The following is a 24,858-nucleotide window of genomic DNA, read 5'->3' on the forward strand; positions in this document are numbered from 1 at the left end:
GAGGGTGGGGCGATGTCTAATTGGTTGTATGTATGGCTGTAGTGAAGCTGCTTCATACTCTGGAATTTGTGGATTCATCTGTCATGCGATGCATTTAGACAAAAGGATTTCTAATAATACAACTGGCTTGGGTGGGAAAGGTCTCTGGAGGTGGTCCTGGCCGCCTCAGTGAGCTAGGAGTCTGACCAACTGGGGGCCCAGAGCCAGTGCTGGTGCCCAGAGTCTACCATGCAATGCCGAGGCCTGGTGCCAGTTTTGTAGGCACTGCACACAACAGCAGCCTTTGGTCTTGAACTCTAGGAAATGATCGGGCAATATTCCGTGTTGGGAGAGGAAGAACTCCCCCTTCACAAGGATGACAGAGCAGAGAGGGGCAGGGGCTGGGCCTCCAGGCTGGACACACCCTTGGGTCACCGCGGGAGGCAGCCTGGTCAGTGGGTCCTGTCACTGCGATGACCAGAGCTGTGTAAGGCTTCTGGCGGTGACCAGCAGCTCTCCCAGGCTGGGGACTCGCTCCAGGCAGGTCTGATTCTTGGGCGCAGAGCAAGGATGCGTGAGATCGTACACATCCAGATTGGCCAGTGTGGCAACCAGATTGGAGCCAAGGTAAGGAATGTCCAGTTACTAGTCTTGGCCTGTTATGATTCCCAGCATAGCCAGCTCAGAAAAACCCCTAAGGTAGCAGGGAGGACCTGAGCCCAGCAGACCCATGCACTTGCCCAGAGTCTGACTGACTGATGTCAAAAGACGCCTGTAGTAGTTAAAGAGACCGAGGGCACAGGAAAAGGCTTAAAGGGCAAATCTAACTCCTGTTAATTTTGTGGACAGTTACGTGTGTATAAAACACCTGTCAATCGTTTTTACTTTGATCACCTCTGCATTCATATCTAAAACCAGTAATTTTGTCTCAAAATAGTCTTCCAAAATTTCTTGGGAAAATTTTTCCACCGTATCACCTCCCCTCCTGTATTTATGTTCCAGTTAAAAAAGATCAACTACTGTTTTATTTTGAAGGCAACCGAAAATCAAAGTGGTAAACCTAAAATTTTGGGGGCTCAGCAGCAGAAATAATTAAAATATATCCTTTGTGATATAAATAAGTTTTTCTCTTCCTCCATCACATTTTTCTAAATAGTACTTGGTTCTATTGACCAGTGCTAAAAAAACAGATATCAGAGCCCAATACCTCCAAGTCTAAGTTTTTTTAAATTTATTTTTTTAAAGATTTATTTTTTGGCTGTGGTGGGTCTTCGCTGCTGCACATGGGTTTTCTCTAGTTGTGTCCAGCGGTGGCTACTCTTCGTTGCAGTAGGGGCAGATGGGGGAAGCTTCTCATTGCAGTGGCTTCTCTTGTATCAGAGGATGGGCTCTTGGGAGCTTGGGCTTCAGTAGTTGCGGCTCACAGGCTTAGTTGCTCCGTGGGATGTGGGATCCTCTCAGACTAGGGATAGAGTCTGTGTTCCTTGCATTGCAAGGTGGATTCTTAACCACTGGACTGCCAGGGCAGCCCTCTTCAACTCTAACTTTAAAGTGATCAGTTCTACTATGAAACAGCTGTCTGATTATTCTCTTTACTATTTTGAAATTATTTCTACTAGTATGGCTGCATTACAACTTAAAAGTTTATGTGTGATAAGATGATGTAAAATTTAGCATCTGTAACCATGTTTAAGTATCTACTTGAGTAGTGTTAAGTACCTTCACACTGTCATGTCTCCAATCTCCAAAATGCTTTTCTTGAAAAACTAAACTTAAAATGCTTTTCTCCTGCAAAACTAAAACTTGGTACATACCATTAAACACTACCTTCCCATTTCCTCTTCCTTACTCCTGGCACCTGCCATTCTACTTTCTGTCTCTATGAATTTCATTAACATAAAACAGTATTTGTCCTTTTGTGAGTGGCCTGTTTCACTTAGCATAGTGTCCTCAGGGTCCATCCCTGTTGTAGCAGGGGTCAGAATTTCCTTCCTTTTTAAGGCTGAATAACAATCCATCTGTATAGATAGATCACGTTTGTTTATTCAGTCATCTGTCCATGGGCATCTGGCCTGTTTCCAAATTTTGGCTATTGTAACTAACACAGCTATGGGAAAAAAATGAAAGTCTTTTAATGCAGGTGCTTAAAACCCGGGGCAAAGAAAATGACTGCTTACAAGGAAGATGCATCCTTCCTTGCTGGAGTGATAAGGCATTCAAAACTAAAACACATAGAGAAGGGAGGCATGGGCCCCTACCGCTCTGAAGTTGGAAGATAAGATGAAGATAGGATCCAGGCAGGGAGCGCAGGGTCTAGGCAGGGTCTCAGCTCTGGGTCCAGAAATGCGTTGCCTAATAGTTAAAGACCCAGCAAAAACTTATTATTTGAGGCCATAAGAACTTTTAGGACACATTTTTTCGTTAGTCTCACTCCTGATTTTATTTTATTTTTTGGTATTTAAAAAAACTTTTCATTGGAGGATAACTGCTTTCCAGTGTTGTGTTGGTTTCTGCCATACAGTGATGTGAATCATCCCTAAGTATACACAAGATATTTAATTTGTGGTTTCAGAGAACTTTCTTTTTTTTCTGCTGATAATTTACTATAAAATAGAGTCTTATATTAATAAGATCAAGGCCAAAGCGGAGCTATCATTCACAAATGTGGTTGGAAAAACAGCCTTGGGGACTGAACATAAACGAATACATTTTCATGTATATTTGTGCTTCTCCAGGGTAATGAAAAGGGGCCATTTCAGTAACTGTATCCATAAAAACCTGGCACATATCTCTATGAATAATATGTGTATGTGACTGAAGGTATAATATGTTTCAAATACTTACCAGAAAATGGCTATGCATAATTTTGAATTGAGCTCATATCTGATCATCCAAAATGCGCACTGTTTAAAAGCATGCATAGGTGTCCTCGTGATGGGCTTTTGGGAAAAACTGCATGAAAATAAATCCGCAAAGTGGAATGAGATGTTATCGTGCAGTCAGATAAGAATTCAGTTTATTTTCACTTAATGGGATCTATACTCTGCTAGCTGGATGCACTGTAGGGCCGAACTAGAGATACACTGTCTGATGTGAAATTCTAAAAGAACAGCATGAATGTACACGAGGGCCTGAATTTCACAATAACAAAATCCCATTTGACATTTTATGTGTTGCCATTGTATTGAAGCAGTTCAGGTGGATATAAAACGCAGTCTTCATCTTCATGGCTAGCAGCAGGGACAAAGCATAAATTTAGGAAGGGGCGGGCAGGTAGGAAAAGGGCCTCAAAGATAAACCTCAGGGAGGAAAGCAGACCCAGAGCCCTTGCTTCCTGTCTTTCTGCTCAATCTGCTGGCTTCAACCTGGCCTCCAGCGGGATCCCTCTGGACACTGACCTTCTCTCCTTCTGCTTCCAGTTCTGGGAGGTGATTGGAGAGGAGCACGGGATAGACTGGGCTGGGAGCTACTGTGGTGACAGCACTCTGCAGCTGGAGAGGATCAGCGTGTACTACAATGAGGCCCACGGTAGGATGCCGCGCTGTTGGCCTCGGTCACCAGCCCTGGGGACACAGCAGAGACAGGAGGGCCTGTGAGACCAGAGGGACAGGCGGGTGATGTTCTGAGAGCTACAGAGGGTAGCCCTGGAAAGGCTGTCTCTGGTCACCGGAGGGCCATGCTGCCAACACAGACTGTTTGGGCCCTGACCTTCCTTTCTGGTTTTTATTATTTTATTTTTTCCCTTATCTTCCTTTTCTGGTTTTTATTTTTTAATTAATTTTTTATTTTATTAAATTTCTTTTTTTTTTTTTTGGCCATGCTACGTGGCTTGTGGGATCTCAGTTCCCGGTCCAGGGATTGAACCTGGGCCCTGGGCAGTGAGACTGCAGAGTCCTAACCACTGCACAGCCAGGGAACTTTCCCTTTCTGGTTTTTAAATAAAAAAGTAGAGTCAGTTCCAATAGGAACAAAATCCTCATCACTGGCAGAGAACAAACAAAATGGACAATGGTGGAAGAAGTGATTTTTGAAGCTTTTTACAGATTTCTGTGATTGTTGTCAGGGTCCAAGCTATCACTGCCAGTCTTTCTACCCAAGACACTTTCTAGAAGGACTTTTTCCCCTCACCCAGGTTCTACTTTGATGAAACATGAACCTTCAGAAAAACAAGTTAGAAGTTTGCTAACTTCATATCTTTCTATACAGGTAAGAAATACGTGCCCCGAGCAGTCTTGGTGGATCTGGAACCCGGGACCATGGACAGCATCCGATCCAGCCGAGTGGGGGCCCTCTTCCAACCGGACAGCTTTGTCCATGGTAGGTTTTTCAGGAAGGTTCCAGTGGGGAGACAGCAAGAGCTCCTCCTGGAGGTGCGCATCCTCCCCAGCCCCCACGCCCAATCCTGGGCGGGTGGGGGAGGGAGGGGTGTGACCAAGTCCCCTGTGCCCGCAGGTAACTCCGGGGCCGGTAACAACTGGGCGAAGGGCTACTACACGGAGGGCGCCGAGCTGGTGGACAGCGTGCTGGACGCGGTGCGCACCGAGGCCGAGAGCTGCGACTGCCTGCAGGGCTTCCAGCTAGTGCATTCGCTGGGCGGGGGCACGGGGTCGGGGATGGGCACGCTGCTGCTGGGCAAGATCCGCGAGGAGTACCCCGACCGCATCCTGAACTCGTTCAGCGTGATGCCCTCACCGAAGGTGTCGGACACTGTGGTGGAGCCCTACAACGCCGTGCTGGCGCTGCACCAGCTCGTGCTCAACTCCGACGCCTGCTTCTGCATCGACAACGAGGCGCTCTACGACATCTGCTTCCGCACGCTGCGGCTCAGCACGCCCACCTACGGGGACCTCAACCACCTGGTGTCCCTCACCATGAGCGGCATCACCACCTCTCTGCGCTTCCCGGGCCAGCTCAACGCTGACCTGCGCAAGCTCGCCGTGAACATGGTGCCCTTCCCGCGCCTGCACTTCTTCATGCCCGGCTTCGCGCCGCTCACGGCCCAGGGCAGCCAGCAGTACCGGGCGCTGACCGTGGCCGAGCTCACCCAGCAGATGTTTGACGCCCGCAACACCATGGCCGCGTGCGACCCCCGCCGCGGCCGCTACCTCACCGTGGCCTGCATCTTCCGGGGCCGGATGTCCACGAAGGAGGTGGACGAGCAGCTGCTCAACGTGCAGACCCGGAACAGCAGCTGCTTCGTGGAGTGGATCCCCAACAACGTCAAGGTGGCCGTGTGCGACATCCCGCCCCGGGGGCTGAGCATGGCAGCCACCTTCATCGGCAACAACACAGCCATCCAGGAGCTGTTCAGCAGGATTTCCGAGCATTTCTCGGCCATGTTCAAGAGGAAGGCCTTCGTGCACTGGTACACCGGCGAGGGGATGGACATCAATGAGTTTGCTGAAGCTGAGAGTAACATCCAAGATTTGGTGTCCGAGTACCAACAGTTTCAAGATGCCAGAGCGGATGTGGAAGAGAAGGAGGTGGGGGGCGAAGCGGAAGTGGAACCGGCAGATAAGGAACATTAACGGCGAGAGGCCCTGACTGAGGCTGGCTCGTCCAGAGCGCTTTCTGGTTAGGATGAGCAAGTCACCCCCGGGATCGCAGGCCGGTTCTGTGCTGCGACACAGCGACCCACCCGCTGCTACTCAGCCTTAGCTTTGATGGGGGACTTGGGGGTGAGGGGTGGGGGGTGGGGGGTGGGGAGGCAGGGGGCGGGGAAGTACTGATGGGCACTAGGGTCTTGAAGAGTATGGTATTCTGTGCACAAGCTTGGTTTTACTCTTTTTAATAGGCAGGTGAATTAACTGTAAAGTGCTCCCTTTGTTTAAAGATCTGATTTGGCTAATTGCTGTGTGTGGAGATGGAGTGTATGTGTGGGGGGGGAGCCCCTGCAGGTGAGGTTAAGTTGTATAGGCATTAACTACCCTGGTAAGTGCCTGGGGATCTGTACTTGTTGGCATCTCGGGACTGTTAAGGCTTTCACTGTAGGTTCTCTCTTAATGCATGGTCCGCTGCCCACTTGTTCACACCTGCTGACCTCCAGGAAAGTCAAGTGACTGCTTGGTGTTTGGGAGCCACACAAAGGAAAACGGGAGTCAGTGACCACTAGTGAATTGTGGAGATTGTGTGTACACTTCAGCGTACCAACTGCAAAAGGGACAAGGGAGGTAAGGAAAGTGGCAGTCCTTCCCGAAAAAATACCCAGGCAAAAAGCCCCACAAAAGGACAACTCCAGTCTTCTGATCTTTATGTCTGAATAAAATTGGCTGTTTTTAAATTGGCTGTGCTGTGCAGCATGTGGCCTCTTTAGTTCCCAGTCCAGGAACTGAACCTGCATGCCTTGCACTGAGAGCTCAGTCTTAACCACTGGTTCACCAGGGAAGCGCCCTGTATAACTAGCTCTTAACATATATGTAGATACTTTAAAGTTTCTTATTAATGTTTGATTCTGGGAATTCATTCATCATCTTTGGTTCTTCTTGTAAAGGCTATTTCAAAATGCCCTTTTCACTTTAATGCAGAAACCCTCCTGAAAGGGCTCTGCAGCTGCCCAGCTCTTTAGAAAGGGCACACACACACCCAGCGACCACTGTATCGGAGGAATTAAGCAGCGGTGGCTGTAGTGTCCTTCGAGGTTATGGAGGACAGTCTCATTAGGGAACTTTCACAGTTCAAATTAATTTACAGAAGTTGCCATAAATGTTTGCATGATGACACAGCTTAAGCCATTACACGATTTTAATCTGTTCACATTACAACAGGACCAAATACAAAAGAGCGTAATCAAATCATCCATAACTTCTTAATTACAGTTTACCTATTTCTGACATATAGCACTGCCATCCCATCCAGCACCGGAAGGGTTTTAATGGCTTTCTAGAATTACCACGGAGTTATCCAATTGGATCCAAGGGCAGCTGGTGATGGAAGGAACTATTTACTTGCAGGCAGCTGGGTTTTCATCTATTTGCTTTGTAACCTGCAGTAATAAGGCAGCCAGTGGATGGGTGATAGTAGCTCATGTTGAGAAACTTCACTCTTTTCACATGCATATCAAGAGGAAATAACCAAAATATGCACCGAGAAAAATTCTCTTGATGTTTGTATCGTGACATGCCTTTTATCTACAGAATTAAAAAAAAATAAAGTTTTAAACACTTTTTACTTGTGGTTCAAAAAGCACTAAAACCGAAAGCAGGTTTAATAAGAAACTGCACCTGAATTACTCTTAGTCTGAGTTCATAACTTCTTTAGATGCTAAAAAGACTTATAACCTGTGATTATATAAGAATTTACATACATGCTTCCTCTGGCACTTTTTTCACTTTCTCAAATCTAAAAAGCCAATTAAATAGATGCAGGAAAGGATACAGATCTAAAGTAAAAAACAAAAACCCTACTGATTTATATTAAAGATTTTTGTTTGCTCAATAGTAATCATTAAAGTACAAAGAAATTCAGTTTTAAATGGCTAAGTTGCTTTATTTCAGACTAAATAAATTCCTTTTCTTGGAGCCTAACTGCCCAGACTTATTAATGTTGAGTAGTTAAAAATATTTCAGAATGCATCCCACTATCCTACTCTTCTGTATGGTGAAGTGAAAGTTGCTCACTTTCACTTCTGACTCTTTGTGACCCCATGTCCATAGAATTCTCTAGGCCAGAATACTGGAGTGGGTAGTGGTTCCCTTTTCCAGGGGATCTTCCCAACCCAGGGATCAAACCCAGTTCTCTTCTATTGCAGGCAGATTCTTTACCAGCTAAGCCACCAGGGAAGTCTAAGAATATTGCAGTGCAGTAGCCTATCTATTCTCCAGGGGAATCTTCCCATCCTAGGAATTGAACCGGGGTCTCCTGCATGCAGGCAGATTCTTTATCAGCTGAGCTAAGTAGATATAGATTTAAAAAAAAAAGCAAAACACACTAAAACCAAAAGAAATCTCCCAATTTTGAAGGGCCTCTTCCATTAGCTGTACAGTGGCTACAGCAACATTGGTCTCTCCGAGACTGAGATGGTAGACTCAGGATTTTAGAGGTGTTTGATTCCTTCACTTCATACACAAGAACCCTGTGTGAATGAGGAGACTGAATCCCTCACAAGTCACGCAGATGGTTAGTGAAATACCCACAACTTGATCTGACCAGGCCCCCTGGTATTCTGGACATAGTGGTCCTGCCAGCTACCCAGTGGGGCGTGACGCAGGGCCTCATGTTAACAGTTCAGGATTTTTCTAATCATGGAGAAAGAACTGCACAGAATCTCTACTGAGCAGTGAATCTGTCCTTTACTTGGTTAACTTTAATCCTTTCCTTATCACAAGGCCTGTCCCTAAGTCTCGACTCTAATTATTCCATCTGCCTCCTGAATAAAATGACTTATCTCTAATTAACTTGGCTGGAAATGATTCAGCCCTTTGCCTATCAGTTCCTTTATTCGTCTGGTATCAGGGGCCCCATGGCCTTGTGAGTCATTTGTTTCTGTCCCGGTAATGAAAGATGCCTCCTGGTACCTTAATTGTGGGGACTGAAGCATGACAACTGAGGGGCCCTGACTTCAAAAGCTCAGGACAAAAGCCTCAGGCACAGGGCTCGAGGGGCTAGTAAGCTGCTTCTGTTCAGCAACCCCGCTCCTCTTTGTGTGCCGTGTCGAAAACGAGATAAAACTTACATACAGGTCAAGAGTCTGGGGCAGGAAGTCCCCTCCAGAAGCCAAGAATGAAAGCGTTCTCTTAGGCTCGTCCTCAGCGTGGCTGAATGGCCCTGATAAATTATATAGTGAGCTTAAGTACCAAGGTGAGAGCCGTTCCTGGGGCAGAAGTTGAAGTATTTCAAAATTTCCTGTCCAGCTGTATTTCTCTATCCTTCAGAAGTGGTGAACAATCAAGCAGTTCTAGCTTTGCAGTGGGATTTTACTTAGTCAAGTGCTTTCAAGTTTCAAAGAAAGAGAAACACTGCACTTGCAACAATTCTTATCTCTAAGTATTTAAAGGGTAAATGAAATACCCCCAAAAGTACAGTGGACGGCTATCATGATCACGCCTGAGACCTGCAGTCCAGAGCCTTAGATTTTCATGTAAGCTCAGTCATCAACTCCATAAGCAAGTTACTGAGTGGTTTTGTCTAGCTTCCTATGAGAAACATTCCTAGGATATAAAAGTTCATTTATAAGACAGAGTGAAAGGTATTTTGTGCTTGATAATTTCAACATTAAAAGTACTCCTCTGTAGGTTTGAAGTGCCTGATAAGAAATGGATACTACAATTTAGTATTTTGTCTTCTAATCTATGCTTTTAATAACCATTCTCACTTAGCCTTCTGGCTAAGTGGCACCACGTGGATACGACAGGTGCCTGCAAAGGAGGATGAGGCCAGCAGACAACCCACCTCCCCTCCCCCACCCCTGGCCACTAGCTCTGACATGATGTCTGCAATTCGAAGATAAGGAGTAAGACAGCTTTGATGACAGAGTCCAATTCTGTCAATTAATGTCATGAAAAAGAGCCCTATTCTGAGACATTTTCAAATGTCTCCTGGATCCCTTTGGTCACTAGATAGGACATCTCTTCTTCAACTTTTTGGTTTTTTTTTTAGCGGCTGTGGGATCTCTGTTCCCCAACCAGGGATCGAACCCATGCCCCCTGCAGCTCAGAGTGCTAACCACTGGATGGACAGGAAGGCTCTGTTCTCCCTTTATCATATTCCTGCAGCCGTGCAGATGGTTCCCATAAAGAAGTAGTCTGACAGAAACCAAAAACCAACAGCTAGAGTGCTGTACTTTAATTTACTGGTATTGTCAATCTATGAACAAGACAGTTTTATTTTGTTTTTCTTCCATGAAGGGAGATGGTTTCCAATCTGCTATAATATGTGCCCACAGCTTCACTTTGAACATGCAGCATTCAGGCTGTACTCAGGGTCTAGAAGGAAAAGAGAAAATCCAAGTTGCTGGTCCTTTTATGTTTTCTTAAAAATTCAACACAAATAGGGAAATAACTTCCTTACAATGAGCTGGATAATACGATTGCGGCTTCAGTTCACTAGGCTGGAGATAAACCTTGGCTCTCAGATGTATAAAGTGTGGGTTCACGTGAGGGGGCCTACCCAAATAAGCACGTCCCTGCTAAGTAAAGCCAAACACTCTCCCCAGTTAAGGAACACTCTGCCTTTAGAATACGGTGAGGCAGTGGGGGCTCATTCCCTGTACGAGGTACAGACAATGGTCAGTGTGCTGTTTACTGGAGCCAGACCCTATTTCCTGGACCCAAGGACATCGCAAGGTTAAGGGCATTCAATGCAGGGTTTGACTCGGCCATGCTGCAGGCAGAGGTGGGGTGATTTTTCTCAGTTAGCTCACTGTTAAAACAAAAACAACCCAACCTAAAGGTCTCATTCCTCAGAATGATGAGATTACACAGAGCCCCAGCAGAAACAGGGTTCAATTCAAAACACTGCAACTCCAGATTTGAAATAAAATATTTACTAATTTAAAATGAAAATGAAGAATGCTTAGGGGAGACAGTTCCAATAAGTAAAATTGCTCATAACCACAAGCTGCCAAAGGATTAATATTTATCACATTTCCTTGCTACTGCGGATCTGAAGCTTCTTTTTTTAAAGCAAAACAAAAAAATTAAATCTGTAAAACATCCATCTGGTAATTTGCCTCACTTTACCTTTGAAACATTAATGTCAACAAAGTGGTTTAGAGATCAAATCACTTTAGTAGTTTGAACTTATCAACTGTACAAAACTGTCTTACTTTGCAATGCGAACATCAGAGGTGAAATGAACCAAACTCTGAAAGCATAATAAATTTAGCACAACAGTATTCACTCAGGGTCTTGATGATTTTAATGCTTGATAAGAAATCAGGACCCTTGCCTGTATTTGCAGCCCTTATGCTTGAGAATATAAGCAGATGTGGGGAAAATAAACTCTCAAAGAAGTGTCATTTTTCAAGTTTCTGAAGTAGTTACATAACTCAAATAACAATTATAAAAGTTGGGAGTTTATCCTCCGAATTATTTGATTTTGTGCAGACAAATGAAACAGGTTTAATTAAAATAAGATGGCCGATGGCTCTTTATCTAAGCTTCACTAAATGAACTGAAAATCAATGTGGCAATTACTTCTGCTTGTCAGGGCCTCCCAATGACATTCTTTGATTAAGCCATGGCATTTCTACAACCTGTATGCCTCAAATGATCATCCCACTAACTCTAAATGTACCAACTGACCAAACATGGACAATTATTTCAGAAAGCTGAAATTTGATTTTTAAAAGCTTTCTAAAAACTTATGGTGCAACTCTTTTTCTAAATGTATCAGTAACTTACAGATTATTCCTTTTTCACTTTCACAATTTTTATGTTGCTGCCAGAAGTCTTCATGGCGTTTGCTTTGAATTCGGTCTTCAGTGCCTCTCTGACTGCTTTTGCACAGATCTGGGAGTATCGGATGTAGCTGGGAGGAAATAAGAGAGCAAGAAAGCTAATAATCAATGATTCAGCCAGACTGGTTGTATGACTGTGCTTTTGTTTTCCTTCCTATACTTTTGGTTTCGTTGTACATTATTATAGAACTGAACTTTAGAATGGGAGATTTTTTATTTTTCTTTGCACTGTTTTCTCTTCAAAGTTATTAATTTTAACTAAAAGATGCACAGATTTATTAGAGGATAAAACCCACAGCACAGTTCTAAATATTAACAGAGGGTATAACATGACTGTACTTTTCCCCATTTTATTCAACATTTTGTCTTTTATTATTCTTACAAGATAAAGCATACATAATTAAAAGAAGAAAAACTATCTTGAATGAAAAGAGCTCTACTTCTGATTATTTAAAGGTTTTCCTCAGAATATTGGATTTTGATTCACAGGTCTGCCATTGAAATTTCAACTTCCCAATCAAAGTTTCTAAGTTAAACTGAGAAGCCTTTAGAGAACATCATCAATTCCAGCAAAATATCTGACAGCCTGCTTCTTGTTGGCTACATGGGACTCCCATCAACATCTTATTTTCCAGGAGATCTAAGCTCACTTTTCACAGTTTTTGAAAACAGGGAGGGGAGAGTTTGCTGCTGACTGTTTTCTCATGTTTTCAGGTTTGTTTTTTGGGGGGCCACAGGTAGGAGTTCATATTCTTGCTTCCACTCCTAGGAATTGGTGACCTTTGCATCTTTTTGTCTAATTTGTTCACCTGCAAAAACAACAGAACAAAGCAGAAGGATAACAGTATTTGTCCCACTGGTGGCTGGGAGGATGAAAGACCAAGTGAGATGAGCAGGTCTGCCCCACCTGTCTCATGGAAGGTGCTGCCTCTGAGGGGGACCATCATGCCTCCAATCCTACAGAACTCTGCCTGACCTTGAAAATCAGGAAACTCCTGGGTTGCCCAGGAGGTGCTACTTAATCTAGTCAAGTAACAAGGTGTGTTAACCTGAGCCAGGTGAGCAGCTCAATTGGGTGCACGGCAAAGAAACCAGGTGTGACACCTAGAGCGATGGTTTCTCCGTCTCACCAGAAGTCATGGCCTCCGGTGTTCCATATTCTGGTTTCCCAGGAGCCACCACTCACCTGTGGTAGAGCTCTTTATATCTTATCAAGGGCTTTCACCCGTTTTACCTATAAACCTGACAACAGAAGTTAATTTTTAATGATGCTGGAAAGAAACGCCAGCTTTGGTGACCGTGGTTACACCCAGAGAACCCCTCCGCTCTCTCGGGCTCTGTTACTTGTAGAACCTCAAATGAGTCCAATCAAAGGCCAAGGCCGCGCGGGTGAGAAGCGCCGTCCTTGAGAAGACATGGCACTTGTCGAGGGCGCTCCTGGGGTCACGCAGGTGCTCAGCGACACTCCGGCAGGTGCCGGGAGGTGCTCGGGCCCCGGCGGCCGTGACCCTGGCCCAGCGTCCGCAAGCCGCCATCTTGGGACCTCACTCGCCAGGCCGACCCCCATTCGCGAAGTGCCCGGCGGACCTCCGACCCCGGGCCGCCCCGTACCTCCCCATGCCACAGGGGTCCGCCCTTCCAGAGGCCTGGGCCTACCTGAGTCCAGCCTGTCGCCAGTACGCCACCATGATGTCGCGAGAGGGGGCGAGTCGGGCCGAATCGCGAAGACCTGTCAATGTCGGTTCAGCGCGCGGCCCGGCTGCCGGAAGGTCAGGTCTGAGAAGCGGAAGGGGCGAGGCTCCGAGCCTGCCAGTCCCGCCCCCTCCTGTCCCGCCCCGCCCCGCCCTCCCGGACGGCCTCACCGCTTCGTCGCAGAACGCTCCCAGCGCCGTGAGCCAATAGGGGCGCGCGACCCGTGCCGCGTTTGCCAGCGCAGGTGTGCCCCGCGGGCTTCCGTAGTAGCCTGGGCGATGGGGAGGTGTGACCGCGTGGCTCCCGCAGCGCGGGACTCTGAACCGCGTCGAGGAAGGTGTTCTGGGCGCGCCACCCCTTTCCCGCCCCTGAACCGGACTGCCGGGTCGGCGCCAGCACGACCGTCCCGAGTTAACAGTTAACATAGCGAGCCGACCCTCGACAGTTCTGGGGTTTCAGGCCGGCGCAGGGTGGGTAACCAGACCAGGCATCAGAATCCAGCCGTGGGGAGCAGACCGGACATCGGAGGAAGGGAGGGCCGATGCACTGCGCGTCCAACCTAGAATCTAAACCTTGGGGGCTGAGCCGGCTCCAGCACGTGGCAATTAGGCGAATTCTTACAAGGATAAAACACTTCTTTTACTCCTTGCAGTTATTAGAAAGAAATTATAATCAGGAAAAACATCATAGTTAAAAGGAGGTTTTTATTAACAGGAAGTTTTTTCTTAATTCATATAAGATCCACCTTTAATATTAAAAAATATGCTACATAGTCTGAGAGCCTTAATTCTAACCCATGAACACCAGTATTCCAGTCCTCTCAAATGCTTACTTTAACAGGTAAAAGCCATTAACTACCAGCTACTTTACTAAAAGTAACTACACTGGAAAATAAAAATTTATAGAATTATTAGAATAAAAAAGTCAGGATAACATTTTGTTTAGAAATCTTTTTATCATTAGGCTATACTGACACTTTCCAGAACAAGTATAATTTTCAGAAATTATACAAGGCAATTTATTAAATATCAATATTTAGCAATGTTTAGTTGAAATGTTATTTTAATTGTAAAAAAATGTTATAAAAATAATAAAAAACCTTATTGGCTTTAATATGCTTATACAAATGTCCTAAGAAGCCTCAAACAGTATTTTAAGTAGAAAAACACTAATTTTTAAATTGGTATATGATTTTTATGGTTTATCTACCTATATTAACTGGTTTCTTTTGTAGGAAACCTAACTAGAAGTTTACAGCATTAAGTAGTGTGAAATAAAAGCAAGAGCTCATCACCTTTTAATAACAATACTCTGTATGCAACAATTCCAAGGATCAAAGATACTTATTTAGTGGTTGATAATTGCCTGTTACAAAATACACATAATGGACTGTTCATCCAAAGCAAGGATTTCCTTTAAATAAAAGCTGCAAAGCAGTTCACAGGGTGTTTTAGGCCAATGCTTTTTTTTTTTTTCATCCTATTATTCTTGTTTTCTTCTCCACTGCCCCTATCCCCTGCAGTGACACAGTGTTATTAAAAAAATTAAGTGCCTGGGATTTATGCCTCAGATCAAGACATCATTTGAGTAACTTCAAATGATGTACAGCTCTTCAGGTAACAACCATGTTTTGTGGTCATAATTACTTAACAAAGTAATTATATTCAAATAACCTGACATATCATGCTTTAGCAATTACAGAACCATGATTTTGACACATGGCAATTTATAAGTTAGGCAAATGTGAAATGCTAAAAGATGTGAACAGCTGTTCTTCTGTTTAAGTTTAGAGCCCTGCAAAATTCTGGTAATGACTTTATTTTTTCAGTTAACATAACCAGTCCATGATACAGCATAGTAAATCATAAAGTACAAATCCAAGGAAGGTAATACCTTTACTAAGTTACAAAACTTTGCCAAATCAGTACAGTACTCTTTATAACACAATAAAATGTACTTTTGTTGGAGTCATTACTTTCGTGGTAATTTTTACTCCAAAAAATGTTATTTGAGTATGAAATTAAAGCATTGTGATTTTTAATGGTGGTTTATAGCAAAGCAGATTATTTCATACAATTAATGTCTTTTTAAAACGATAGTTTCTCCTTTAAAAGTGAGTTCCCTCATGTAAGCTCTCCAAGTTTACCGCAGCAGGGCAGTCGTGCGTATGCAGAAGGGGCTCTGCTTGGTTCTGGGGTTGGTCCAAAGCCAGGTAGAGTTCCAATGCATGAAAAGCTTTAAAATTCTACCTTAAGGAGGTTTCATCAGCCAATACCAATTTCCAAGCATACTTTTCAAAAAAACTTAAAATTTTGCATAAATACTGGAATCCTCAAAATCAGTCATTTCAGACAATACTAATTTCAGCTGATCCCTTTTATTTAGATATCCTGCACCTCTTTGTTTGATCAAGTCACATAGCTTTTCTTCAGCTTATTAAAAAAAAAATCTACCTAAAATAGAGTTGTATCTTTTAAATAACAAATAAATATACTGCCAGCTTGTAGAGACCTGGGGAACTGGGTGCTGTCTATCAACCTCCATTATCATTTCTCCACAAATGCTGCTGCTGCCATTGGTGTCCGTATGCTTCCTCTTGCTGAAGCTGTCAGTTCCTCAATTTCAGCATTTAATTTATGTATTACCCACTCCATTGCTTCTCGGCCCTTAAAAAAAAACAACCCAGTATGTTTACTGATACCAAGTGAGAGCAAAAGCATGCATGAATAGCACGTCAGGAAGTCACAATGGGCGGGACAAGCATAACTAAACCTCACCAGGACAGTTTTTCTCTTTGTATTTTCTTCTTTAATGTTATTTACCAAATATCAAATGCTTTGAGAAACTGGCTTGATCTAAAACTGGTTTTTATTTTGTTTGCAAAAGATGTTCTAAAAAGAATCTACAATTAAATGATAGTGATGTTTTTATGATTCGAATGGTCCCCCTTCTGATGGTGTGGTCAACCTCCATTTCTCTTTTTATGTCCATATTTTACACCAAAATCCTGTCCGAGGCTCTGGTCTGACTTCCTCTTCAACCCCTCTCTCCTGGCACTCTGTGCACTTCCCTGAGGGACATAATGAGGAGCACTGACTGCTTCTGGCCTCAGGGCTTTTGCATGTGCAGCTGTTCCACCTGGACCATTCCCTAGCAGACCCCTCACGGCCTACCCACCCCTTGCTAAGAACTCAGCAGCAACACCACTTACTCAGCACTCATGAAGCACTCTCGTACCTTTCTGTACTTTTCCTTTCCTAATGCCGTGTTGTATGATTAATGTCGCCTTCCTCTTAGTTCCACGAGGGCAGGCACCACGTTTGTTTTGCTCCCCGCTGTGTCCCCAGTCTAGCCTAGCACTCTGCCTGACATAGAGAAGGCATCTATGAATATCTTTTGACTGCTGAATGATATTTACACATGTTATAAAACAGTGCATTAGGCATCTCTTTCTCTAAACTTACTTTTTTAAATCATACATTCTCAATGAGGCAAGAATTAGTTGGGGAATTAGTAGGGAAAAATTTCATTCTTTTAATGTAAAAGGCACAGACACAGACCCATATATCTCTGCATCTATAGACTCAATGTTTGGCATTAAAATGATTTCTCAGGGTGGGGATAGTTAGGAGAAAATATCTACAGTTGATCTGGAGGTGAAGGGAGATGATGAGAAACAGGCTGAGAATCTATACTTTCAACAGTGACACACACCTTTGCCTCCCCCTGCCTCCCAAGTGCTGGGCCCCCAGCCACAGATTTCCCATGATATCTCATTTACTCTTCACACCCAACCCTGTAGGTGGCTAATTAATCTTCACTTGGCAGACAGGAAATAGGCAGAGAAAGGCTCACTTAGTTAACTGCCCAAGATGAAAGGCTGGTCAGAGTTATAGGTGGAATGTGAACCCAGACACACTAGACCCCAGTAACAGCCCACATGGCGTCACATTGCAGTGGCTCAGGCAGCTCACAAGGACAACTCTTCTAAGAAATGACCCAGGAAGAAAAGCAAGTGGGGAGGGACTTCCCAGGTGACCAGTGGTTAAGACTCTGTGCTTCTACTGCAGGGGGCCTGGGGAACTAAGATCCTACAAGCCTGCACCCCACCCCCCACAGAAGGTGAGAGCAGCCTTACTTACTTTATTAGCATTTGATGATATCGTACTTGCCATCAGCCCTTCAAGGTAACTGCCGAGACTGACTCCTTTCACAGTAATTATGGCTTCTTGAGTCAAAATAGTTCTAGAACAAAACACATTTGCACAGCTTTAGGATGACCTAATTTTCATTTTTCATACTTAAGAAAAATTAAAATATATTGTAAAATAAGCTTGTTAAAATACTTTTCACTTACTTTTCTGGGTCTTGAGGATGTGGTTTGTATATAAGTCTCTCATCTACTGAAACCATATTTGTAAATGAAATCTACAGAATTAAAAAAAAAGAAGTCAAATTGTGTTGGGAATCAAGATTAAAAACATTTCCAAAATTAACTCACAAACCAAAATCTTGCTAGCTAAATATGCAAAACAGCATTTAAACCACTTTGATATTACTATGTAAATAGAAGTTTCCAATATTCATTGCTTACTTTTATTAAAAAAGTAACAAATTTGACAAAAGCACCATAATAGTAATAATATACACTGATTCCAAATTCATTTTATTGAGTGCTATCTCCTAGAAGTAACAGGCAGGCTCATTAGAGTACTGAGGCTGCAAACAGGCAGAGACGGTCCAGCATCTGAGTATGAATTTCTTAGACCAGGCTGAAGAGTCTATGTCCACTTTTATATCAACTACAGGAGGGAATGGAGAAGGAAATGGCAACCCACTCCAGTATTCTTGCCTGGAGAATCCCATGGACAGAGGAGCCTGGCGGGCTATGGTCCATGGGGTCACAAGAGTTGGACATGACTTAGTGACTAAACCACCACCACCACCACAAGAGAGAAAAAACTAAGCCAGGTAGTTACTTACATTTGTAGATTTAAGTTCCATTGTTTTCTCTACAGGATCCACTACAGAATGTTCTTGCACATATGTTTTGGTTCTTGCTGCACCAATAATCTAAGTAAAACATTTGGAATTAGTGATCAGAGGAGGATTTCTTAACTAGTGTTATCAATATTTTATTTGAAGGTAAAGATGTGTTAGTATTTTGAACCAAAAATGTGTTTTCATAAAAAACACAAGGAATGAGACAAAGATCAGAAAGGAGGCCCATTTAAGGAAGAAGATGAGATTCCCAAACACAAAAATCCTCCGCAGAGATGATTTAGCCACCAGCCAGCTGAGAACATATGCAGGTCAAGGCAGGACGCGGAAACTGCCAAGGTTGACGTGGAGTGGTGAGCCTGACATTCGGGAAACATAGATGGAGAGAAAGGGGAGCTTCAGAGTGTCTGTCAGGGTTTCCCTGGTGCAGCCCAAGGGGGAGGATGTGGTAGCTCTGCTCTCCAGGCAGAAAACCAGCCACTTCATGACGAAGGTAACACAGCACATCCAGGGCACTCCCACGCTCTGACTCCAAGCCCACCCCAACCCTGCTCACTTCTCTGTCCACATCATCTACTACAGGAGTTTGTACAAAGGAAGCCATCAGCACATTCCTGGTGAAAAACATGTCCTTTCGTTTTCTGCACGGGCCCACCTTCTATAAAGAGTTTCTATAGATAACTTGGTCCACTTATACCAGGATTCTCTCCCATCATGATAGACTGGCTCCCTAAAACCTGCTCCCTTGAAAGAGCACAGAATTACATTTTCCAATGTACAGGCAGAAGCACCAGATCTTGGAACAAACATGGCCACGGCAAACTGAGATTATGCCTCACTTAACATCGCAGCACCACTGACCCCAGCAGCTGCCCGCTAACCACCAGCACCAAATCCCAGCTGCCACAGCTCTAGCTGTTAGCAAAGTAGGAAAAGCAGAATAAAACTTTCAGATCACAGAGCATTAGCTGGCTTCCTTCAGAAGGTTTTATCAGGTAACTTCATGAAGACTGTAATAATATTTCCAATTCATTATACACTCATAACTCAAGTTTATTATAATACAATTTGAACTGATGCAAAAATGACATTCAGAATCGGCTCCCACAACCTATTTGAAATTATAATGTGGTCTAGAAAACTTCTCTACAGCAGTCACATTGCTTCAGGAACAAAGGCATACTTACAGATTTCACAATGGAAGGCAGTCCCCACTCTGTGCTGAGAAGTCTATGGCTGTGCAACTTTCCAGAGGGATCTATGTGTCTGTCCAGTACATCAACTCCAACCACACTCGGATTCATAGGGTTTGGGTATTTCTGCATTGCAGCTGTTGTAACGGTTTCCCATGGATGGCTGCAGACATCAATCAAAAATCAAACCTCTAACAACATGCATATAAATTAAACCATTTATATAACTCATCAAATTATTCTTTACAATTAAAGTTTACTTAATTTGCCTAGGGAAAATTATTTTCTGAAATGTTGACCGGAAGATGATTTCAGGGGACTCAGTCTACATTATGAACATGTACAGATTTCAGTCTTTTTTTCAGTACACAGGCCATGTGCCACAGCTGATGCCTGAAAGGTTAAAATAACCTATAGAACATTCCAGTAGTTTCCTGAGTCATATTTTCCACTCACCAGTATCCTCTCACATGTAAACTTTGTTTCTAAGAATCACTGATTCATATTAAACGTGTACTTGCCTCTAATAATGTAATAAATAATCATGACCCCTCCAGCCAATCTTTTTATTCATTACTTTCCTCCAAGGAGTGGTTCTGCCATCTGTTTTTAAAAGGTCACTCAATACACTTTTTTTTTTTAAGGTACTCCTAATGTGCCATTTTCTAATAGTCTCTCTTCATCAGCCTTTGCTTATGAAGGATTAAGATGGCAACAGCATCATGGAACTTGCAGCATCTTTATATTTCTGGAAAAACACATGTACTTGGGTGATTTACAACATAATGTGCATTTGTTCTCTTCACAGCTTACCCCAACAATATACAAAAGATACCCCTTACAAGTGAGCCTGTGACTAATTATAATGAGCATTAAAAGTGACTGATTCTATGTCTTCACTGAAAGGAAAGACAAGATCTGGAGATGGTGTTTCAAACTACACTTACTGATAAACGACACAGCATGTCTTTTTATTTTTCTAAAAGCAAAACAAGTAGGTACTAATCTATTTCAACTTTTCAGAGAACTAAGCCTGATAACTTTTTGTGGACAGAAGGAAAATCTCAACCCCACTTGCTCTGCAAAACCCTGGACAACCAATACCATTTTTCGTTTTCAAAAAAATTTACTTTTAATTGAAGGATAATTGCTTTACAATATTGTGCTGGTTTCTGCCATACATCAGCCATAGGTATACGTATGTCTCCTCTCTTGAACCTCCCTCCCACTCCACCATTACTCTTAATGCTTTCATTTTTGCTATACTATACCGAAATGAATCCCATTCTATTTTTAATCTCAACCCTTATTCAGCATTAAGTGCAGGCATACACGTGAAGCTATTTCACAAATCTAAACAGTCCCTACAAAAAGAAGTGATAGGGGCCAAGCACTCTGACTGTTACCAAGGAAACTATCTAAAATGAGAATCAGATGAGTGAGCCCTTCCCTGTCTCCATCTAGTCAGAGACTCTGGATAGCTGGCTTCCTGGAACTTATCTCTTCCCCACCTCCTCTAAAAAATTAGCAATTGCAAGGTTTCAGGATGGTTGTATGTTATTTGTAGTTTAGTACTTCTCTCCTCTCTGGGCCAACTTGAAAACACTGATGTTGACTTAGCTTTATAAAACACGTCGAGCTCAAAAATCACAAAGGATGCATTAACTGAATTAATGTAATCATGTGAAAAGACTTCACATTTCAAGACATTCAAACATAGTGCCAAGGGGCAGTCAATCAGTCGAACTGGTGCTGGCTTGGTGAACTGTCCAATTTTTTCACCTATAAAATGTGGGAACACTGTTCACTGAGGCAGCAATGATGTCTTGATTATTTACCAAAGTGGAATTGATCCAAAGAACAGTGCCTGGTGCCTAGTAGGCTTTCATATTTGGAGTAAGAATCAATGAATGACTTCAACTAGATACCAACTACATGCTAGGCCTCAGAAGGAAGTCTGGCAACTCAAAGATGGGAAAGACACAGAAAGTCATCTAAGACGACTTAGATGTTGGTTAGTAACTCCCTTAAGATGGGAAACACAGGGAAAGTGTAAAATTTGAGAAGGGAGATAAACAACTTCATTTTTAGGGATGTTGAGTTTGAAAAGCCTGCAGAACACTGGAGCAGAGACGCATTGCTGAAACCTGAAAATAAGGATTTGAAGGTCAAGAGAGGTTGGAGCCCTAGGTACAGATGTGGCTGCTGGAAATGCGTATGTATCAGCTGGGACCTTGATCGAAAAGTCCAGATTATCTGGGGAGAATCAGGGCTTGCCCCAGAACATGCAAAGCATTTATGTGAGTATGTCTATGTTCTGGGAGCAGAGTCTCAGAGTCTTCATCAAATTTCAGAGAAGTCTGTGACAAGAGAAAAATTAAGAATCTCTGGTGAAATGCAAGAAGGCCAATAGCAGAATTTCACTGAGCATTTACATTGAAGGGGAAAAAGAGAGGGAAACATTAAAGAAAAGGGCAGAATGAGTGGAGAGGAGGGGTGGGGAACAACCTAGGGAGAAGAGTGTTAAGGAAGAAAGTTATAAGACACAGTGGAAAGAATTTAAGCATTTAAACCCAGAAAAAAACTGCAAAGAAGAAACCACCCATGATCCTAATGGTTCAAACAGAGTAGAAGAATCTGACCTGGTTAAAGCATATCAAAAAGAATCCAAATTTAGGGTCTCCCCCCTAAAAAAATGGTAAACATTAGGGAGAAAAGAAACCTTCCCTCTGATTCTAACATTCTCTGCTTTCTAGGATCCAGCGAACTCCTGCATGTGTCTGATTTGATAAGAATTTAAACAGTCTACAGCCTGTTTTAACACTGCCTTCAGAAACGTTGTTTTGTTTTTAAATCAAATGGTTACACTAAAACATACTACCAAAGCTATAAAAATTAAAACAGTGTGGCAACAATAGCAAGCTCAGTCGAATAGGGCAGACAGCTCAGAAATGGATTAAAATATAAATCACAGCAGTGTTTTAGGATGAAGGCGGCATTTCAAACCGGTGAGAGGAAAAATTACTAGTCAATAAAGAGTGATGAGATAATCGATCAAGAATTTGTTCAGGCAAAAATGATACAGGGGATTCAAGGCATGGTTCTTCTGTACAATGAATCATGGAAGCTGCGAAGAACTTAATTCCCAACATCCAACTGGTTTAAGACCTTTTTCCTTAGTAAACATTTCCCCCTAACCAGGAGATGTTAATGAATATGGCCTCAAAAACATCTCAGTGCTGACAGGCCCTGACAACACCGTCATCTTCCATGTCTCAGACGACGGAAATGGGTAACCTAAGGTCACACAGCTTGTCAGAGTCAGGGCTGTACCTTGGACTCCAATTCCAAGGCCATAAATTGCAACTCCTCAAGGCAAGAAGCTGCTGGAAAAGTTCCACTTCCTGGTCGCCTGAGCTCACCCTAAATCCACATTCCCAGGTTAAGAAACTCTACCTGAAGGTGGCGGGGCGACCAGAATCTCGACAGCCCACGCCTTTCTCCCGGATCCTCGGGGCTACAGAGCTGTCAAGGACCTCGTGCTCGGCGCCGCCCCTGCCACCCGAGGGGGCGTCCCCCAGAGGAAGGCCGCAAGGGCCCCCGTCCCCAGGCCCCTCCCGTCCTGCCGTGTCCCCTGGGAGCCCATTCATGGGGTGTCCCCAGGGTCTTGACCTTGGACCCCATGTCCCGGGCTCCGAGGCGCTCGGGCCCAGCTCCCCACACTAGGCCCGACGCCCGGAAGCTTCCTGAGGGGCGCCGGGGCCTCGCCGCGACTCCGGGCCCAATCTACCCTCGTACCCCCAGTTGCCCCGTGACCCCCGCCGACCTGCTCCTACCCCAAACTTACTCAAAGACGTGCTCCGAAGTCCAGATCTTCATGGTGTCGGCGGGCAGCACGGTGTCCGGGCGGCGCTAGGGCACAAATGAGGCAAAGAGGCCACTCTTGCCCCCGCCCCGCCCCTCAGCCGCCCAGCCGCCCAGCCGGCCACCTAGTGCGCACGCGCCGTCGGACCCGACGCGAGGGACGTCCCGACGCGCTGCCCCACGCCCTATCCCGGCCCGGGTTTTGCCCCAGCCTTGCGCGCGGCGCAACGGAGCCCCGCCCCTTAGCGCCAGGCGCACCGCGCCGGCGCAGTTCTAGGGCAGTGCTCGGGGGCCGCAGGCGCGGGCGCTGTACTGCGCAGGCGCGGTACACGGCCTACGACCCGCCCCCCTCGCGGGCGTAGGCGGGAGCGCGGACTTGTGGGCAGAGTTGGGCCCGGCTCGGCCGGTTCTTCGGCGCGCAGGCAGCACGCCTCACCTTGTTCCATCCGGGTCCGTGTTCCCCTGGGGTTCTGAGGCCTGTTGACTGGTTTAGTCTGGCCGCTTACGCCGACTGCTACTGTGTGTTTGAGCAAATGTTCATGGTGACCTGTTAAGAGCTTCCTCCTATCTCCTATCCCATTTCTCCTGCCTTCCAGAGATTTTGCCCCTGGGCGGGGAGCAGATAAGGCAAGGTAGACCCGAAGACGCTAACATCAGGCAGCACAGTTAGTGCCCAGTGGAAGGAGGGTGTTGGGTTAGGAGATTAGGAAGCACGAGTGCTCATGGAAGAGACGGAAAGCCTCCTGGCCCTGGCTTAAAGGATGGATCTCAGCTCAAGTGTCACCCCCATCCCCCCGCCCAGAGAGCCCTTATACTTTATCACCCTCCTTCATCAGCTTGGCAGTTCCTCTAGCCTTAGATCCTCCGTCACATAGCCTGTTGCATTTTTCTTAGCACTTCTCACTCTTTGAGATCATCTTGTTTGTTTAACTTCTACGCAAACATAAGCCCTTGAGTGCAAGGATCTTGCCTGTCTTGCTCAATAATGATTCTCGGTAAAGACTCAATGGTTATTTATTAAAAATTGAAAATTCTTCGTGGAATGAATGAATTACTGGAATTGTCTAGTTTACCTGTTTGGCTTCCACTAGACTGTGAGCTCGTAATGGGAAGGGCCTTGCCAGACTTGTCCAGCAATCCACCTGCACTTACATAATCATTGTTTGTTGTATAAATGATTAAGTAAGACGTGAGCTGGTGGGAAGGAATGCCATGCGGTTTCATCCACAGAGGAGCCTCCTTCAGTGGCTTGTCCTCTCTTCCTGGGCCCCACCACACTCCACAACCTGTACCACTAATAGAACAATTTGCCGTTTTAAATGATGGCTCTGTAGGAAAATTTTTACATCTAGTTTCTTAGAAGCTGGTTAGAAGCACTGCCTCTTTCTTGTTCTTAGCTCATTCGATTGTTAAAAACAAAAGTCAGGTTAATTTAGGAGTGAGGATAATTTTTTAAAAATAGCCGAGGTCCTTTATATAAAGAAACAGAAAAATTACATTAGACAGGAAAGAAATAATATGGTTGGGTAGTTGCTAAGTGTAATTTGTGGTACCAAGGACTTTAAAAACAAAACCTACAGTACTTAGAGGGAAGTCTTGGGGAGGTAATGCTTTATCAGCTGCTGAGAGTGCCTCAGCCTCCATTAAGATGCAAAGTTAATGTCTCTGGGTGTTTAAAACACTGGTTTGGGACTCATCTGCTATTCCTGGAGGTCCCTGAAGCTGTTCACCATC

The 24,858-nt window shown here is 44.4% G+C and overlaps 3 protein-coding genes across 3 annotated transcripts; 1 reads left to right on the forward strand and 2 right to left on the reverse strand.

Annotated features, from left to right (window-relative positions):
* The first annotated feature begins 402 nt into the window (after positions 1-402).
* On the forward strand, positions 403-7,450 carry TUBB1 (tubulin beta 1 class VI). The gene is made up of 4 exons (XM_055434030.2): positions 403-606; positions 3,399-3,507; positions 4,186-4,296; positions 4,432-7,450. Exons 1-4 carry the CDS (start codon positions 550-552, stop codon positions 5,505-5,507), a joined length of 1,353 nt encoding a protein of 450 aa, XP_055290005.1. The 5' UTR covers positions 403-549; the 3' UTR covers positions 5,508-7,450.
* Positions 7,451-9,744: 2,294 nt separating this feature from the next.
* ATP5F1E (ATP synthase F1 subunit epsilon) lies at positions 9,745-13,190 on the reverse strand. The gene is made up of 3 exons (XM_088843907.1): positions 13,031-13,190; positions 11,319-11,445; positions 9,745-9,899 (listed from the first exon to the last, which is right to left on the reverse strand). Exons 1-2 carry the CDS (start codon positions 13,060-13,062, stop codon positions 11,322-11,324), a joined length of 156 nt encoding a protein of 51 aa, XP_088700033.1. The 5' UTR covers positions 13,063-13,190; the 3' UTR covers positions 9,745-9,899; positions 11,319-11,321.
* Positions 13,191-13,750: 560 nt separating this feature from the next.
* PRELID3B (PRELI domain containing 3B) lies at positions 13,751-23,630 on the reverse strand. Its single transcript, XM_055434043.2, has 7 exons — positions 23,561-23,630; positions 23,108-23,172; positions 19,255-19,423; positions 18,050-18,139; positions 17,424-17,494; positions 17,209-17,311; positions 13,751-15,732 (listed from the first exon to the last, which is right to left on the reverse strand). The coding sequence occupies exons 2-7, from the start codon at positions 23,137-23,139 to the stop codon at positions 15,613-15,615; spliced, it is 585 nt and encodes a 194-aa protein (XP_055290018.1). The 5' UTR covers positions 23,140-23,172; positions 23,561-23,630; the 3' UTR covers positions 13,751-15,612.
* Between the last annotated feature and the right edge of the window lie 1,228 nt (positions 23,631-24,858).

The sequence above is a fragment of the Moschus berezovskii genome, chromosome 15 (assembly GCF_049115385.1).
Source record: "Moschus berezovskii isolate FMDL1 chromosome 15, NW_MosBer_1.0, whole genome shotgun sequence".
In the NCBI taxonomy this organism is placed as follows: Eukaryota; Metazoa; Chordata; class Mammalia; order Artiodactyla; family Moschidae; genus Moschus; species Moschus berezovskii.